The following is a 17,113-nucleotide window of genomic DNA, read 5'->3' as shown; positions in this document are numbered from 1 at the left end:
CGGGTGAAACAAAAGAGGGCGTTCTTCCTTCCTCGCCCCACAGGCCTTCGGAAACCTACATCCGGTTGATACCACTCGGGTGCGGGGTCCCGGCTGCTGGGGTGATGGCGGAGAGAGCCCCCGCTAACCGGGTCGGTTTGGCCCGCCCGGCTGGCTGGCGCGCGGTGGGGCGGGGTGGGGGCGGGGTAGGGGCGGGTTCCCCTGGGAGCCCGCGGGGCAGCGGCCAGGGAGCCCCACCCCTTCCCCGCATGCCCCCCCCAACCCGCGTCCGGGCCGGGTGCTTAGTCACCGTGAGGCTGCGCTAGCCGGGGGCCCCGGCCCCCCCTCCTCGCTTTCTCCCGGACCGCCCGCCCCCCCCCCCCCCCGCCTTTCGCGCGCACTTCCGCGTGCATGGCCCTGCTGCGCAGGGCCCTGAGCGGGAACGCCGGGCCGAGCTGGCGGCGAGTGGCGCGCGCCTTCCCCCACTTCCCGCTGCCTCAGCCGCGGCCCACCCGCGCTGTCTCCCGCGCTATGGCTTGCAGGCAGGAGCCGCAGCCGCAGCGCCCTCCGCCTGCCGCCGGCGTCGTGGCCTCTTACGACTACCTGGTGATCGGGGGCGGCTCGGGCGGGCTGGCCAGCGCCCGCAGGGCGGCGGAGCTGGGTGCTAGGGCCGCGGTGGTGGAGAGCCACAAGCTGGGCGGAACATGCGTGAGTACGAGGTCCCCCGCGGCGCGTCGTCTCGCAGCCGGGCTTTCTCCGCGCTCTGCAGGGGCAGCCTGTCCTCTTTCCTAGCGCCTAGGTCCGTCTGTCCGGGGATGGGTCCCCAGCGCCGTGCTCTCCGCTTTCCCACCCGCGTCTGAGGTCAGTGTCCCCAGCAGGTTTAGAGGGGACAAGTGTGAAGGGCTTCCCTGCGGCTCCCAAACCCAAGCCGTGGTCTGTGCCAGCTCAGGGACAGTGTTAACCGCAGGTGGTTAAACCTAACAGAACTTCACTGCATCCTCCCTCCTCAAGGTGGAAGAGTATGGCAACCCATCCTTGATCTCATCCCCAGATCTGTGAAACAACTGCCCGTGGAAAAATCGCAGCTGGTGTGGGGGGTAGGGGAGTCGAGGAGCGGGATTGGGTACTGATCCTTGAGGAAGACGGATCCTGATCCTCTCCTTTCACTTCCAGGGGCAGAATGATTTGCAGCAGGGGTTCTCGCCCTTGACCGCACATTCCAATCACCTGAGGAGCTGGGAAAATTCTGCTGTGGGTTCCACTCCCGCGGCTTCTGATTTCACTCCTCCCAGGAGCAGCCTGGGCTTTGGGAGTTTTTAGAAGCTCCACGGGTGATTGATTGCAGCCAAGGTTGACAACCACTGACTATAGATTACCTCGATGTAGGATTTACTCTTAATTGAATTCTCAGACCTTTTTCTTTTGGTTTTGTCTTTTTTTTGGGGGGGGGGGTAGATTTTAGAACCGCTTCCAAAAAAGAGGGTCGTAAAATCTTATGATTGAGAAGGTTTATCATTAAAAAATTGTTTCCATGTTACTGGTGTGGCCTTTCTGTCACAAGATTTGGGTGAAATAGTTGCAATTAATGTTAAAATTTTGTATCCAAGAGTAACCTGGGATTGGGAAGTGTTCTCCACAGTGTTCTGGAGATTGATATTTAAGTTGTGCCAGATTGGGAACTCCTTAAGGGCAGGGATGGGTTCATGTATTTTGCTCCTCTTATCACCTTAACAAAATATCTTGCTCAATAACCTTATGCGTAATGAATCAAACTCAAAATTGACAGCTTGTGAAAGGGCTGACTTCATTGTCCAGTACTCATTTTTTACTTCAAAATGAAAATGGGAATGGCAGAAAGGAAAAATCCCTGGTAATGATCAACTTGCTCCTTGACATCTTAGCGTAGACTCCATTAGTCTGTCTCAGCGGAAAGCAGATTGAGGGGTGCCACTAGGAGGCCCCTGGACAGCTGGTGAGAACTCTTGATGATTTCTCATCTTTGTACCTCCTTTCTTTTTTAAGATTTTGTTTTAAGTCATCTCTACACCCAGCATGGGGCTCACATTCTCAACCCAGAGATCAAGAGTCTCACACTTTACTGACTAAGCCAGCCAGGTACCCCTGTACCTCTTTACTTTTCTCAGTTTTCCTTCTTCCGTGTTTTGTCACACGGTTGTGACATCCATCATCCTTGCTTGGTCCCACTGATATTACTCAAGAAGGGGCTGGCCTCATTTTTAGGTTCTTCTCAGGAATATGAATACACACATATGAATACACTAAGAGGTAAATTACATCTGAGACCCAGCGAAGAATAGTTCTGGTCAGCCATTTACAGCTTCCTTATAAAATGCCTGGCCTTGCCTGTACCATTCTGCTATAGCAACTTTTTTTTCCTGTAAACATTGGGAAATCCCCTACTTCACACTTGCATCACATTCCATTTGGGTTCTTCTCAAACTGGCTTTTGGCTTTGAATTACAAGGAAGGGTGTGGGTATCTGTTAATATCAGAGAATATATAACAGTCGATAAGAAGGGAGTTTGAATTTAAGAATTCCAGATATCTAGGCTAGCCATAGTTGCAGTAATAAATTTCTGATGTCCAGTGATTTCCAAGCAGGTGCAGGGAAAAGGGAGGCCCTCTGAAGCACATCATTTCATTTGTTCATGTCTTCATTTCGTGTATTCTAAATGCCAGGTACTTGGATTGAGGTAGGCAGAGAGAAAAGGGTAGATACAAATATTTATAAGGCAAAAGTCCCTTCCCACAGGGAATTTGCAATACAGTGGGGAAGGAAAATGTAGACCTTAACCCCAAAGTGAGGTGGTCTTTGTTAATTGCTGCTGATAGTGAAAAATTACAGTAGCTAAGAAGAGAGTTGGAATCATCACTTCTGCCTGGGCACCGCGGGACGGATGGTTTCTTGAAGGAGAGAGTATCTTTCTGAACCTGAACAGGATTAGTACCAATTTTTGATAGACAGGGTCAGAGGCAAAGGCAGAGGGGCAGGTTATATTGTGTAGTTGAATTTAGAACAGAGGGTGTCTCTAATAGAAGTAAGATATGGGAAGCTGATGGGTAGGTTGTGGTTAAAAAAAAAAAAGTTTCTGGGGGCTCTTGTCTGGCTCAGTCCGTAGAACATGTGACTCTTAATCTTGGGGTAGTGAGTTCAAGCCCCACATTGGGTGTAGAGCTTACGTAAAAAGAATGAAGTGAACTGTGTGAAAGGTTTTTGCATAGGGGAGTGACTGCATAAAAGTGGTTTTATGTTTTATGGTTTTATGGTTTTATAGTGAAAGAAGTCCCTTGGAACAGTCAAATAGAAATTTCTTTAACATTGGTTCGTTAAGGGGTGCCTGGGTGGCTCAGTGGGTTAAGCCTCTGCCTTCGGCTCAGGTCATGGTCTCAGGGTCCTGGGATGGAAACGCCCCCCCCCCCCCCACCCCCAGTCAGGCTTTCTGCTCAGCAGGGAGCCTGCTTCCCTTCCTCTCTCTCTGCCTGCCTCTCTGCCTACTTGTGATCTCTGTCTGTCAAATAAATAAATAAAGTCATTAAAAACAACAACAACATTGATTCGTTAAGCATTTTTTTCCTAAGTATTTTGATTCTGGAGTGTGGTGAATTTTTAAAGTTGCTGTGGTTAAGTTCACACTGAGGATTCAAATTAAAGTCTTCCTGTAGTTAGAGGAATTGTGGCTTTTTAAGATTTTTATTTATTTATTAGCGAGAAAGAGTGATCATGAGTTGTGGAGGGGAGAAGCAGACTCTCCTCTGAGCAGGGAGCTTGATGGGGGGCTTGATCCCAGGACCCGTAAGATCATGACCTGAGCCGAAGGCAGCCACTCAACTGACTGAGCCACCAAGGTGCCCCAGTGGGATTGTGTTTTGTTTTTAATTGTTCTATTTTTGTCTGCTCATTTATTAATTCATATTGCCACCTATACAGGTACTTTTTTGGATGTTGGGGTTACGGCAGCAAACAAAGCAGATAAAATCTCTGTCTTTGTGGAGCTTACATTGTGGGTGTTATCTGCAGTTTCTAAACTTTCTGTGCAATATTTTTGTAATAATTTTTAAAGAGATTTTATTTATTTATTTAAGAGAGTGAGAGAGAGAGCAAGGGCTAGAGAGAGAGCACACACAGAGGGAGAGAAAGAGAGAAGCAGACTCCCCAATGAGCAGGGAGCCTGATGGGGAGCTTGATCCCAGGACCCCAGGATCATGACCTGAGCCAAAGGCACACACTTAACTGACTGAGCCACCCAGGTGCCCCAGTACTTTTAGCTTTATGAAACACTACATGGACCTGGTTATTTTCATTTCATTTAGGATTGGACTCACACAGATCCTTGTAGGAATTTGGGAAGCATTGTTCCGGTTCAGCACCCTTACTTTACTGAGGAGCAGAGTGAATGTCAGCTAAAATGTGGTTGAAAACAAACCAAGCATGCTATGACCTATGGAACTGGCGTCCCAGCCATTGGAAACTAGAGCTTTGATGTATTAGTGTGAAGTAAACTGCGACTTGATGAACCTGTTTAAGCCTTATTCTTTACTACAGAGAAGGAAACTTCTTACCCCTCTTTCTTAGGAACCAGACATTTACTCCAAAAACACTTAGTTAAGGGTCTGTCTACCACACTGGCCTTCACTCTGTAGCTCCTGATTTAGTAGGTATGGTGTGAAGCCAGAGCAGATGTATTTTTAAAGAGCTCCATTCTGATTTTGGTATAACATGAACCAGACACAGTGACAGCGTCTTTATAGGAAGAAGGGACAGTATGAAGCATTAGGATGAATCTGGTGAATTAGGCATAACTGCGGGTCAGATGACAGTGAATGTGGTCCTAGAGTTATTAATTTCTTGGTTTCATAATTTTATGTTTCTGAGGCAGCTAGTAGAGAATGCCTTCCAAGTTTGTCTACACATGTGACTATTCGGCTTGATTTTCTGACTCTTCCTCAATCTTCCTTTACTTTTTTTTTTTTTTTTTTAAACTTTCTGTGATCTGATTGAGTAGGCCCCTTCCAAGAAGGCATGCATTTCCTTCTTTCCTTCCTTCCTTCCTTCGTTTGACACAGAGAGAGAGCACAAGCAGTGGGAGAGGGAGAGGGAGAAGCAGGCTCCCCACTGCAGGGAGCCTGAGGTGGGGTTCAGTCCCAGGACCCTGGGATCATGACCTGAGCTGAAGGCAGACATTTAACCATCTGAGCCACCCAGGCACCCCCAAAACGTGCATTTTCAAGGTGAATGATGCATGTTGGTGTACAAGAGCCTTTGTTTAAAAATTTTTTTTCTTTTTTTTTTTAAATTTTTGACAGAGAGAGAGCACAAGTAGGCAGAGCAGCAGGCAGAGGGAGAGGGAGAAGCAGGTTCTCTGCTGAACAGGGACCCTGATATGGGGCTCGATCCCAGTACCGTGGGATCATGGCCTGGGTGAAGGCAGCCGCTTAACCAACTGAGCCACCTAGGTGCTCCATCACCTTTTTTTTTAAATTTCTTTTAATTTTTTTTGGGGGGGATAGAAATTTTTTTTTTTTTAAGATTTTATTTATTTGAGACAGAGATCACAAGCAGGCAGAGAGGAGGGGGAAGCAGGCTCCCCGCAGAGCAGAGAGCCCGATGTGGGGCTCGATCCCAGGACCCTGGGATCATGACCTGAGCTGAAGGCAGAGGCTTAACCCACTGAGCCACCCAGGCGCCCTGGGATAGAAATTTTTAAGCTGTTAAGTTCAAGTATGAGATGACTTTGCCCCATATTGTGTTCTGTAGGGGAGGAAAAACTTTTCCTCTACCCTCTTAGGTTTAGTAACTGGAGCCTGCAAATTAGGCCAATAGTAGACAGAGTTATAGGAATTTATTTCACATGCAGATGGACTGTCACAGAGAAGTAGAGGGGAAAAAAGGAGCACTTAGGCCTGGGAGCTTAATACCAATATAACAAAGGGTAATAAATTGTGGAGAAGTGGCTGGCAAAGGAAAGGAGGTTTGGGCTTCTAGTAGCAGTAAATTGTAGAAAGGTAAATATATGAGGGAAACTAATGGAAGATAAAGGTTACTTTTTTTTTTTTTTTAAGATTTTTTTATTCATTTGAGAGAGAGTGCATGAGGTGGGAGGTGCAGAGAGGGAGAGCAAGAGGGAGAAGCAGACTCCTGGCTGAGCAGGGAGCGGGATGCAGGGCTCTGTCCCAGGACTCTGAGATCATGACCTGAGCTGAAGGCAGACACTCAACCAACTGAGCCACTCAGGCACCCCAATAAAGGTTACTTTAATAAGGTTTTTTTGTTTTTTTTTTTTTTTTCCCCCCTGTAGATTCTGCTCAGTGCTCTTTCCCTCTTTCATGATTAGGGTTGTTCTCCTCCTTCTGGTATAGAAGAGGGGTAAGGGATACCTTCACAAAGGGAAATTTATGCCCTGTTATTAGGCAGAAAGGAGGAGGGCAGGGAGGTCCTCCTTTGCTCTTAATTATCTTTAGCTCAAAATAATCCATGTGCTCAAGTAGCATAGTTTGGGGTGGCATATTCTGATCTCCTTTAGTTCAAAGTGAAAGAAGCAATTAGGGGCCAGAACTGCTATTAAACTTCTAATGGATAAACCAGGTCGAGAGGCCTGGGTAGCTCTCCTAACATGATTCCACCCTCAAACTGGTCTTTATTTTTCTTCATTAAGCAAGAAGTTGTGATCTGATAGAGTAGGATGTAGAGTAGGTTGGTTGCTAAAAGTGGGAAGCTGAAAGAAAAGAATTGAAAGAATTCAGTTAGGATCGTAATCTCTTGTTGCCTGTTGTGTTAAGTCATTTCTGAGGGCAGAAAAACAAATGAAATAATCTTTGAATTCAGTTTTTGGCATCTCCAAAAAGTTAAGTGTAGTACTTCCCTCATGATCAACTGTAGATCAGGGAGAAATGCAAAGATTGCCCAGAGCCGTGGTGAATGAGAGCCTTCTGGAAGCTTTGTCTCTGTGGTTCAGTTCTCTGCCTACGCAGACCTGGGAAGAGTCAGCTTGAGGAAGAGTTCTTTCTGATTTACTGCTCCTTTTGCCCCAGGGCCTGTGGGAGCACATGTTCCAGTGTTCTTGCTGAGTGTAGTAATCCTGTGGTGAAGAGTAAATGGGTTATTACGGTATAGACGAGCAGTTCTCACCAATGAGAGTTGGTACTAAGGTTTGATTACCGGGCCAAAAGCCTCCCCTCCTCTCCCCTGCCCTCCCCTCCGTTCCCCTCCCCTCCCATCCTCTCCCATCCTCTCTCCTCCTCTCCTCTCTTCTCTTCTTTCCTTTTTTAATTGAGGTATAATTGACATATAACATTGTATTAGTTTAGGTATACAGCATAATGATTCCATATTTGTGTATCCGGTGGAATGATCACCACCAGAAGTTGAGTTAAGCTTGTCCCCATACATAGTTACAAATCTTTTTTCCTTGTGATAATTTATTTTTATTTTAAGATTTTTAATTTTAATTTTAATTTTAATTATTAAGATATTTTATTTTTATTTTAAGATTTTATTTATTTGAGAGAGAGTGAGAGAACGGGCACGAGCAGGGAGAAGGAGCAGAGGCAGAGGGATCATGACCTGAGCTGAAGGGAGTTGCTTAACCGGCTGAGCCACCCAGGTGCCCTTGTGATAAGAACTTTTAAGATCGACTCTCTTAGCAACTTCCAAATATGCGATATAGTATTATTAACCATTAACCATGCTGTGCATTACAGCCCCATGACTTACTGATTTACAGCTGGAAGTTTCTACCTAATAAAAAGCCTTCTTGATTACTAATGTCGTTGTGAATGGTGCTGCACAGTGCCAGGTGGAGAGGGTAGCAGGAAAGACGGTATTTATTCATTCATTCATTCATTCATTCATTCATTTATTTATAGATTTTATTTATTTGACAGAGAGACACAGCAAGAGAGGGAACACAAGCAGAGGAAGAGGAAGAGAGAGAAGCAGGCTTCCCACCGAGCAGGGAACCCAACATAGTGCTCTATCCCAGGACTCTGGGATCATGACCTGAGCTGAAGGCAGACACTGAGCCACCCAGGCACCCCTAGTTGGGGGTTTTAAAAGATGCCTGAGAAACAAGCTTCTAAGTAGACCGCTGTTGGTATTTATCCAGGCTGAAAACAATGACTTACATGTTAACAACATGTAAATCAACCGGCCTTGGAGGTGATAACATGTACTTTGGTATTATGATGCCGATATCTCCACAAAAGACTGAACACACTTTTTTTTTTTAGATTTTATTTATTCATTTGACAGACAGAGATCACAAGTAGGCAGAGAAGCAGGCAGAGAGAGAGAGAGAGAGGAGGAAGCAGGCTCCCCGCTGAGCAGAGAGCCCGATGCAGTGCTCGATCCCAGGACCCTGGGATCATGATCTGAGCCGAAAGCAGAGGCTTTAACCCACTGAGCCACCCAGGCGCCCCCTGAACGCACTTTTTAAAAAGATTTTCAGCATGCAGTACAGTATTGTTGACTTTAGGTACAATGTGATACAGCAGGATACCTAGAGCTTACTCATCCTGCTTAACTGAAATTTTGCGCCAGTTGATTAGTAACTTCCCATTCCTCTCTCACCACTGGCCAGACCCTGGCAACCACAACTCCATTCTTTGGTTCTATGAATTTGACTATTTTAGATATCACATGTAAGTGGAATCCTGCAACATTTGAATTATTTCCTTCATTTTAGTATAATGTTCCAAGGTTGAATATTCATTTTTTTTTAAGATTTTATTTATTTATTTGACAGAGATCACAAGTAGGCAGAGAGGCAGGCAGAGAGAGGGGAAGGGAAGCAGACTCCCTGCTGAGCAGAGAGCCCGACGCGGGGCTCGATCCCAGGACCCCGGGATCATGACCTGAGCTGAAGGCAGAGGCTTAACCCACTGAGCCACCCAGGCGCCCCTAAATGGACATTTACAAAAGGAGATCATACCTTCAGTATTTTTTTAAAGATTTTATTTATTTATTTGAGAGAGTGAGAGAGTGAGAGCGAGAATGTGCACACAAGCAGGGGATTGGGGAGGGGGTAGAGGCAGAGGGAGAAGCAGGCTCCCTGCTGAGCAGGGAGCCTTACCCTGGACTTGATCCCAGGACCCTGGGATCATGACCTGAGCTGAAGGTGGACGTTTAACTGACTGAGCTGCCCACGTACCCCAACACACCTTCAGTATTGACAGGTAGCCCTTAAAAACAGAAAGTTACCCTAATTTGTTTTGTGGGTTTAGAGTTTCATAAGGTGTGGCACACCTGTATTTATAAGTGCCAGATAAATGAGTGATCAGAAAGGGTGGGGTTTGTTGAAGTAGGCAAATCCTAATGTTGAAATTGGTCTTTTGATTTACCCTGTTGATTAATTTTTTTGCTCTAGGATTTGTATAATAGTGCTTTGTCATCTGCATCAGAAATTTGCAGGGCTAGAAAGAAAGGCTGCCTCTGAACCTCTCAGGGATCCTATGTCTTTGTAAACTGTACTTTGAACAAGTCATAACAGAATGTTTCTTGTAGATCAGATTGAAGGCATTTTGTGGAAAGATTAATGATCTTATCATTAATAATCACTTATTCACTGGGTGTTACAACATTAGATATGAAATGAGGATACATAGGATACTAGGTCCTTTTCTTTTGGTGAGGGAACAGGAGATATAGGGCCAGGATGCCTGAGTGGCTCAGTCATTAAGCCTCTGCCTTCGGCTCAGGTCATGGTCCCAGGGTCCTGGGATCCAGCCCTGTGTTAGGCTCCCTGCTCAGCACAAAGCCTGTCTCTCACTCTCCTACTCCCCTTGCTTACGTTCCCTCTCCTGCTGTCTCTTTCTCTGTCAAATAAATAAATAAAATCTTAAAAAAAAAAAAAAAGAAAAGGAGATGTGGGGCCACACATCACTGTAGTGCGCTCATCAGGGGTAGAGAACTGGTGGTCCAGAAGTTTTGTCTCATGTAGCTACTTCTGGGTCCCCCTGGATGCCTCAGAGTAACAGGTCTTTTAAATTTGACAGTTGAGGGGCACCTGGGTGGCTCAGTAGGTTTAGCATCCAGCTCTCAGGTCATGATCTCAGGGTCACGGATCATGCCCTCTGTTAGGCTTTGTGCTCACTGGGGAGTCTGCTTGAGATTCTCTCTCTCTCTCTCCCTCTACCCCTCTTCCAGCTCGCGCTCTCCCATGCGCACACTCTATCTAAAATAAATAAATAGGGGCGCCTGGGTGGCTCAGTCATTAAGCGTCTCCCTTTAGCTCAGGTCATGCTTCCTCTCCCACTCTCTCCCACTCCTCCTCCCCTGCTTGTGTTCCCTGTCTTGCTGTCTGTCTCTCTGTCAAATAAATAAATAAATAAATAAAATCTTTAAAATTAAAAAAAATTTTTTTTCTTAAAAAAAAAACAAAACAAAACAAAAGATAATAAAATAAATAAATAAATGTTAAAAAATAAAGTTAACACCTGGGATTGAGAGGTCCACGTTAATCTCATATTCTGCTTAGCTAAGTATTGAGCCAAAGCCATTTTATTTTAAAGATTTTATGTATTTATTTGAGAGAGAGAGAGCAGGGAGAGTGAGAGAGAGAAGCTGGTTCCTCTTTGAGCAGGGAACCCAATGCTGGGCTCCATCCCAGGACCCTGAGATCACTATCTGAGCAGAAGGGAGATGCTTAACCAACTGAGCCACCAGGTGCCCTGAGCCAAAATGATTTTAATTCCAACCTTTGTTACTATCTCTTGTATCACTTCATTTTCTTGCTTTAGATTCTGCTTTATACAGAATACCTTTTCTTTCTCCCTGAAGCTAGATGCCTCCCAATACTAATCTTTAATTGAAGTATGGAATTTGAAGGTAAAGACATGGATATTGGGGCGCCTGGGTGGCTCAGTGGGTTAAGCCTCTGCCTTTGGCTCAGGTCATGATCTCAGGGTCCTGGGATCGAGCCCCGTATCGGGCTCTCTGCTCGGCAGGGAGCCTGCTTCTCCCTTTCTCTCTCTGCCTGCCTCTCTGTCTACTTGTGATCTCTCTCTGTCAAATAAATAAATAAAATCTTTAAAAAAAAAAAAAGACATGGATATTGGTTGTTTAATATGTGTCAAGGTACGATACTGTGATTTATGATAAGACAATATACCTTTGGTCTTGGTTCCCATTCCTGGCACAGAGCTCCTAAAACCCCTTGGAATTTTCTAAGTGATAAGAGTAATAAAGGTATCTTGCTATTTATAACAAATGAATATTTCAAACCTAAGTTTATGTTAATGAGGTGACTTTTGGAAAGATCCTAAGGATGAGACATGGTTGGCTGGAGAACTAACTTTGTGATTTGAGGGTCGGGATTTCATTTCTACCTCCCGCCGCCCGCCCCCCTGTGTCTCCCCCGTCCTCTGCCTCTGGGGAGGAGAGAAGGAAGGGGACCTGGAGGTTGAATCACTTACCAGTGGCCAATGACTTAAATCAATCATGCTGTTAAGTGCAGTTGGCATTCTTGATAGGTGCACTTGTCAATGGACCAAATCCTCATTTTACCACCGACACGGGCAATGTGAAGTTTTTACCTATCTAGGCAGAACCAAAGGTGAGAGGGCCCGGCCTAGAAACATGGTGAAGCCCCTGAAATTTTCCATGTGTATCATCAGACTCTTCCCATGTTCTGTCCCTGTTGGGAGAGGCCCCCTGTCTTCACTGTGAATCAATGCTGGCAGGCCAACTGAACAGGATTCTGAACACCATCAGGACAGGGAGTTCTTAGAAATGGACTGTCAGATTGCAGGTAAGGCAAAGCTGCCGGAGTGTCTCTGGTGTTGGGTGTACTCAGGAATATGAGAAACTTGTCTCTAAGGTTTATCATTGGTTAATGCCCCTCTGAGGGCTTTGCAGAGAAATTTGCTAGGTGGAAAGTGGTGTATGTTTCAGGTCTTATCAGCTTTGTGCACCCCTGGGAAGTCAGAGCTCTGAGAACCCATCAACCTGGTGTCCTAGCCTGGGAGACAAGCTTTCCGCCATCAGATTTGTTCTTGAAAGGGAGCCAGCCACTAGGGGACTTGATCTCCTCTTTTTTCCAATAAGCTTCTGTGAGCTCGGAGATCCAGAGGACTGCAGAAATAATTCAGGGGAGTCAATGTCATCATTAGATCTATCATACATTAGAAAAGAGGTGCTTGATTTGCATTATCTGTCATCTTCTCAAAACCTCTGTGTTAGCATTCCCATTTTACGGAATAGGAAACTGAGCTCAGAGATTTAGAAACTTAGCCACCAACAGCCAGTAGGTGGGAGGGAAGGTTGGGATGCAAACTCATGTCTGTCTGACTCTATGCTTGTGTTCTTTCTGACCACCTGCTGCGCTTGTCCGCTGGAGAGGAAGAAGGGTTGAGTATGACTGTACAGAGCTTTCCACCTTTGGCTTCCCCAGCTCTGTTAACTAATGTGTCTTTTCTTCCCTTTCAAGTCAGAGAGGCATTTGGTCATCAGTTATGTTGTGCTGAAGTGTAACTAGGCTTCTAAAACCAGTGGAAAGCCCTGGAGGCCTATTACTGGAGTTGCCAAAATAGGGCGAGTTGTATTTCTTTTTTCTTTCTTTCTTTTTTTTTTTTTTTTTTAAAGATTTATTTATTTATTTGAGAGAGAGAGAGAGAGAGAGCAAGTAGAGGGAGAGGGAGAGAAGCAGACTTTCCACTGAGCAGGGAGCCGGAGATCACAACCTGAGCCAAAGTCAAGTCAGCGGCTTAATCAACTGAGCCACCCAGGTGCCCCAGGGCGAGGTGTATTTCAAGGTCATGAACTCTTTTCAGTTATAGCCCAATCCCAGACCCAAAGGGTACTGTGCTAGAATATAGACTCTTTGGCTCAAAAAGGTCACAGTTTTCCACCTTCCTCTTCCTCTTGATTTCTAGCCTAAGGCTTCAGAATTTTCGGGAATGGAGTGATTCTGCTGCCAACCCTTGAGTCAGCATCTTGGATTATGCTGTGACTCTGGTTGGAACTGGAGGCTCCCAAGAGAACAGGGACTAACTATACCTGTTTAGGGTTTTGTTTTGTGTAATGCCTGACACGAGTGAGTGAATGCTTAATCAAATGAATGAATGAATGATTGCAAGTTAAAACATTTTAGAAGGCGAAAAGTCTGAAACTTCTAAAAAGCAAACCAAAGTTAGTCATAACAGTTGGCACAAGAGAAAGATTGTCTTGGCCCATGGAAGAAGCATGTCCCAAACTTTTTTAGAAATTGCCTTAAGTAGCTTTCAGATAGCCTCAAATGTGCAAGAGGAATATATTGATGATGACTGAGAATGGTTCAGAACATTTAGTCTCTTAAAACAATTTACATTGCTTTTGAAGTTCCTGGGAAGCCGGAGAAGGTTGACTATAGGACAAACGGAGTGTATTTATTTAGTATATTGAAATCATCTCTACTTTTGGAGAAATTGGTTTTGGAGTCTGTCTCATTGAAGCCTCTTGGTGAACTTAAGCTGTGGAGTGCAGGGTATAGAGTTGTTCATAGAAGGGACTGGAAAGCCTGCCCACCAGATGAGCCAGGAAAGGCAGGTCTGATGATAAAAATCATTGCCAGGGGGCTGGGTTTCAGCTGCCTTCCTCTCTTCTACCACATAGGAAACACCTGTCTTCCTCCTTTAGCATTGGCTCATTCCATCTATTTCCATAACTCAAATACTTGGGAGTTGAGAAATAGCAAAATAGCACATCCTCTGCTTAGACCTATGCAGGGCAGTATAGGAAGAAAGCTGTAAATTATTCTGATTGCTAATATAAAGTACTTTCTGAATAGCCTGCTTGTAATGCTAGTGTAGGTGTGATTCCTTTATTTTATGAGGCTTGAATTCTGCACCCTTCTCTCAATGCTCTGAGTTCCCATTTCTCTTGCTTTCTGAATCCTTATTGTAGCAAACTCTTATGAAAGATCCAAGTCCAGAGTATATGACCTGTCTCTTTCTAGAAGAACCTCCAAATGACTGATAACTTGCAACTGTAGAGAAACATAACTCACTCCTTTATAATCCCTGAGGGCAGAATAATGGGAAATAACAGGATTAAAATGAAATAGCAGGAGGTATGCTGCAGATAGAGGACTAGCTTCTGACTGTTCATAAGACCTTCTTTTTCAAATATTCGCGATCTTAATGAGATTTGGGCAGGTTTCCTTTACTCTAGCATTTCATATAAAATCCCTTGGCAAGTGTGTATATATGTAGTTCAGATTTCACCAAAGGATACCTAGAAAATATTCGGTAAGAAGTAGGCTTGTGTTCTTCGGGCATATAGGGAGCCAGCCTAGTCCTTACGGTCATGATCAGCAGAGCTGTAAGCATCCAGTATAAATTATGTCCAAAAGGCATCAGTATTTAAATATTCAGTCTTTACTCCATGCCACTAGGCATGAGTGAATATACTGATATTTTTAAGGATATATAGTGGAGACCTTGTTTAAATCTCATAACTTCAGGGGTTCCTGGACTCCTGATTTCAGCTCATGTCATGATCTCAGGACAAGCCCCACATCAGGCTTTGCTCTGGATATGGAGCCTGCTTAAGATTCTCTCTCTCTCCCTCTGATCTCCGCACACCAACCCCCCACCCCCACTCATGCTCGCTCGCTCTCTCTCTAAAAAAGTTTTTTAAGATTTTTTTTTTTTTTGGGGGGGGGGCGCCTGGGTGGCTCAGTGGGTTAAAGCCTCTGCCTTCGGCTCAGGTCATGATCCCAGGGTCCTGGGATAGAGCCCCGCATCGGGCTCTCTGCTTGGCGGGGAGTCTGCTTCCTCCTCTCTCTCTCTGCCTGCCTCTCTGCCTACTTGTGATCTCTGTCTGTCAAATAAATAAATAAAATCTTTAAAAAAAAAAAGATTTTTTTTTTTTTTTAAATGACAGAGAGGTAACACAAGCAGGGGGAGCAGTAGGCAGAGGGAGAAGCAGGCCTCCTGCTGAGCAGGGAGCCCCATATGGGGCTTGATTCCAGGATGCCAGGACCATGACCTGAGCCAAAGGCAGAGGCTTAACGACTGAGCCACCCAGGCTCCCCTAAAAAATTTTTTTAAAAAGATCTCATAACTTCATTGTAATGGCCAAGATGTCACCAACACCTCCCAGTCAGTATTTATAAGATTAAAGGGTATCAGGAATACACATTACATGACTGGTTTCCAGAGCTGAGGGGGGTCTCTAATTTGCCCTTTGAAAGAGTGAGGTCAATCTAGTTTTCCTTCTGCAACCAGCTCCTCCGCTAAGATACACCGGTGTTTCACCCGGTGTTTTCAGCCAAGTTAGAATTTTCAGCCAAGTACGAATTTCTTCACCTGAGGGACAGTTTTAATCAGTCTTAGTCTTTTAATTTTTTTATTAAGTTCATTTGACATACATGTCAACACTTGTGTAAGTTTAAGGTGTACAGCATGTTACCTTGATACATACATATAATATGATTGTCCACATAAGGATATTTATCACATCACATAATTATAGTACAGTATTATAGTCTGTAGTCTAATTAGTCATACCCTTAACCCAGCTTTTTTTCCCCATGTTCCATTTTTTAGCATGTGCTCAAAAGGAAACAAACAAATGGAAACAAAAATCTGTACTTAAATATATATCACAGCTTGTTTACGGGGACTGTTGGGAAGAATTTCTCTCTCGGGGTGCCTGGGTGGCTCAGCTGGTAAGCAGCTGCCTTCAGCTCAGGTCATGATCCCAGGCTCGGGAGATCGAGCGAAGCCCGCTTCTCCTTCTCCCACGCTCCCTGCTTGTGTTCCCTCTCTCCCTATATCTCTCTGTCAAATAAATAAACTCTTAAAAAAATTTCTCTCTAGTCTGAGGGGTATAACTAGTTGTTTTCTTAAACAACTGGTTAGTTTTTGTTTTTAAAGATTTTATTTATTTATTTGGCAGACATCGAGAGAGGAAACACAAGCAGGGGGAGTGGGAAAGGGAGAAGCAGGCTTCTGGCCAAGCGGGAAGCCTGATGCGGGGTTCGATGTGGGGCTCGATCCTGGGATCCAGAAACCCCAGGACCATGACCTGAGCCAAAGGCAAATGCTCAACCAGCTGAGCCACCCAGGTGCCCCAACAACTGGTTAGTTTTTATGTGACATCTTACCATTGTTTGTGTTTTGGTGGCTAGAAGGCTAAGAATCAATTTGTGATCTGTCTCTAGCAAGTATGGAATATAAGCATGTATGTATATATACATATATATATATATAAGCATGTATGTATATATACATATATATATACCCACACGTATATATGTATGTGTGTATGTATGTATGTATACACACACACACATTTGTAACAGTAAGGATGAACCTTACTGCTTGATTCTTCATTGTCCTTTGGTCCTGAAAGGTAACATATTTCTGCTAGAGACTTTTTCAAAGGGGCATTCTGAGGGTTTTACCCAGCATCTACCACAGTAAGTTTCCCAGAAATCCTCTAGATTAGCTGCTCAGATGTTTCAATTGCCCTTATTTAGCTGGTGGGTCTTTCCTTCTGCTGCTTTCTTTTCTGCTTCAGACTTCTGTGTTCTGTGCAAGTTCAGGCTTGGGCCACCTTCTGACCTCTTCCACCCCTGCACTGCATAGCCCCATGGACGTGGAATTATTTTCTCTCTTTTTCTCAGTGACCGTTTTTCTTGAGAAAATGCTGAGGAACAAAGGTCCCTGCCTCATTGTATAAGAAAAGGAACACTCATGTCTTTAACAACTCTGTAATAGAAAAAAGGAACTAACTGTAGTATGTGACTTAGAAACTTAAGGAGTTCTCCTGGGTTGATGCTTGGGGTTTATTTCTTGCAGGTTTGTGTAATGATTTCAGTTTAATATTCTTAAAATTTGTCCTTTTTTCTCCTAGGTGAATGTTGGATGTGTACCCAAAAAGGTAGAATTTCTATTTCTTCTTCCTTCCACACTTCTTTTACATGTTTGATAAAGCAACGCGTTGATTTATTAGCTTAGAGTGCATGAGTGAGATAATAGCTAGGTCCAGTAATTAGGACTGGTCCATCTGCACAGGATTGCTTTTTCTCAATCTAAATGATTGAATGGAAGCTGCTTAAGTATTCTCATTTAATCCTGTAGCCTCATGGATTCTCTTAACAACTGTGGTGGTTTTCTTTCCTGGTATCTGTGG

At 44.6% G+C, this 17,113-nt stretch overlaps 1 protein-coding gene across 4 annotated transcripts in view; it reads left to right on the top strand.

Annotated features, from left to right (window-relative positions):
* Positions 1–379: 379 nt before the first annotated feature.
* Positions 380–17,113, top strand: part of LOC111144593 (glutathione-disulfide reductase) — a 54,299-nt gene continuing 37,565 nt past the window's right edge. For all 4 annotated transcript variants that reach the window (XM_022498969.1, XM_022498967.1, XM_022498968.1 and 1 more), the window contains exons 1-2: positions 380–687; positions 16,835–16,861. In XM_022498969.1, the coding sequence (XP_022354677.1) occupies positions 391–687; positions 16,835–16,861 (324 nt within the window). In that variant the 5' untranslated portion in view covers positions 380–390. The remainder of the gene's footprint in view (positions 688–16,834; positions 16,862–17,113) is intronic.

The sequence above is a fragment of the Enhydra lutris genome, unplaced genomic scaffold (genome assembly GCF_002288905.1).
Source record: "Enhydra lutris kenyoni isolate GAN:26980312 unplaced genomic scaffold, ASM228890v2 scaffoldscaffold11, whole genome shotgun sequence".
Taxonomy (NCBI): domain Eukaryota; kingdom Metazoa; phylum Chordata; class Mammalia; order Carnivora; family Mustelidae; genus Enhydra; species Enhydra lutris.
This window is presented reverse-complemented; position numbering and strand designations above follow the sequence as displayed.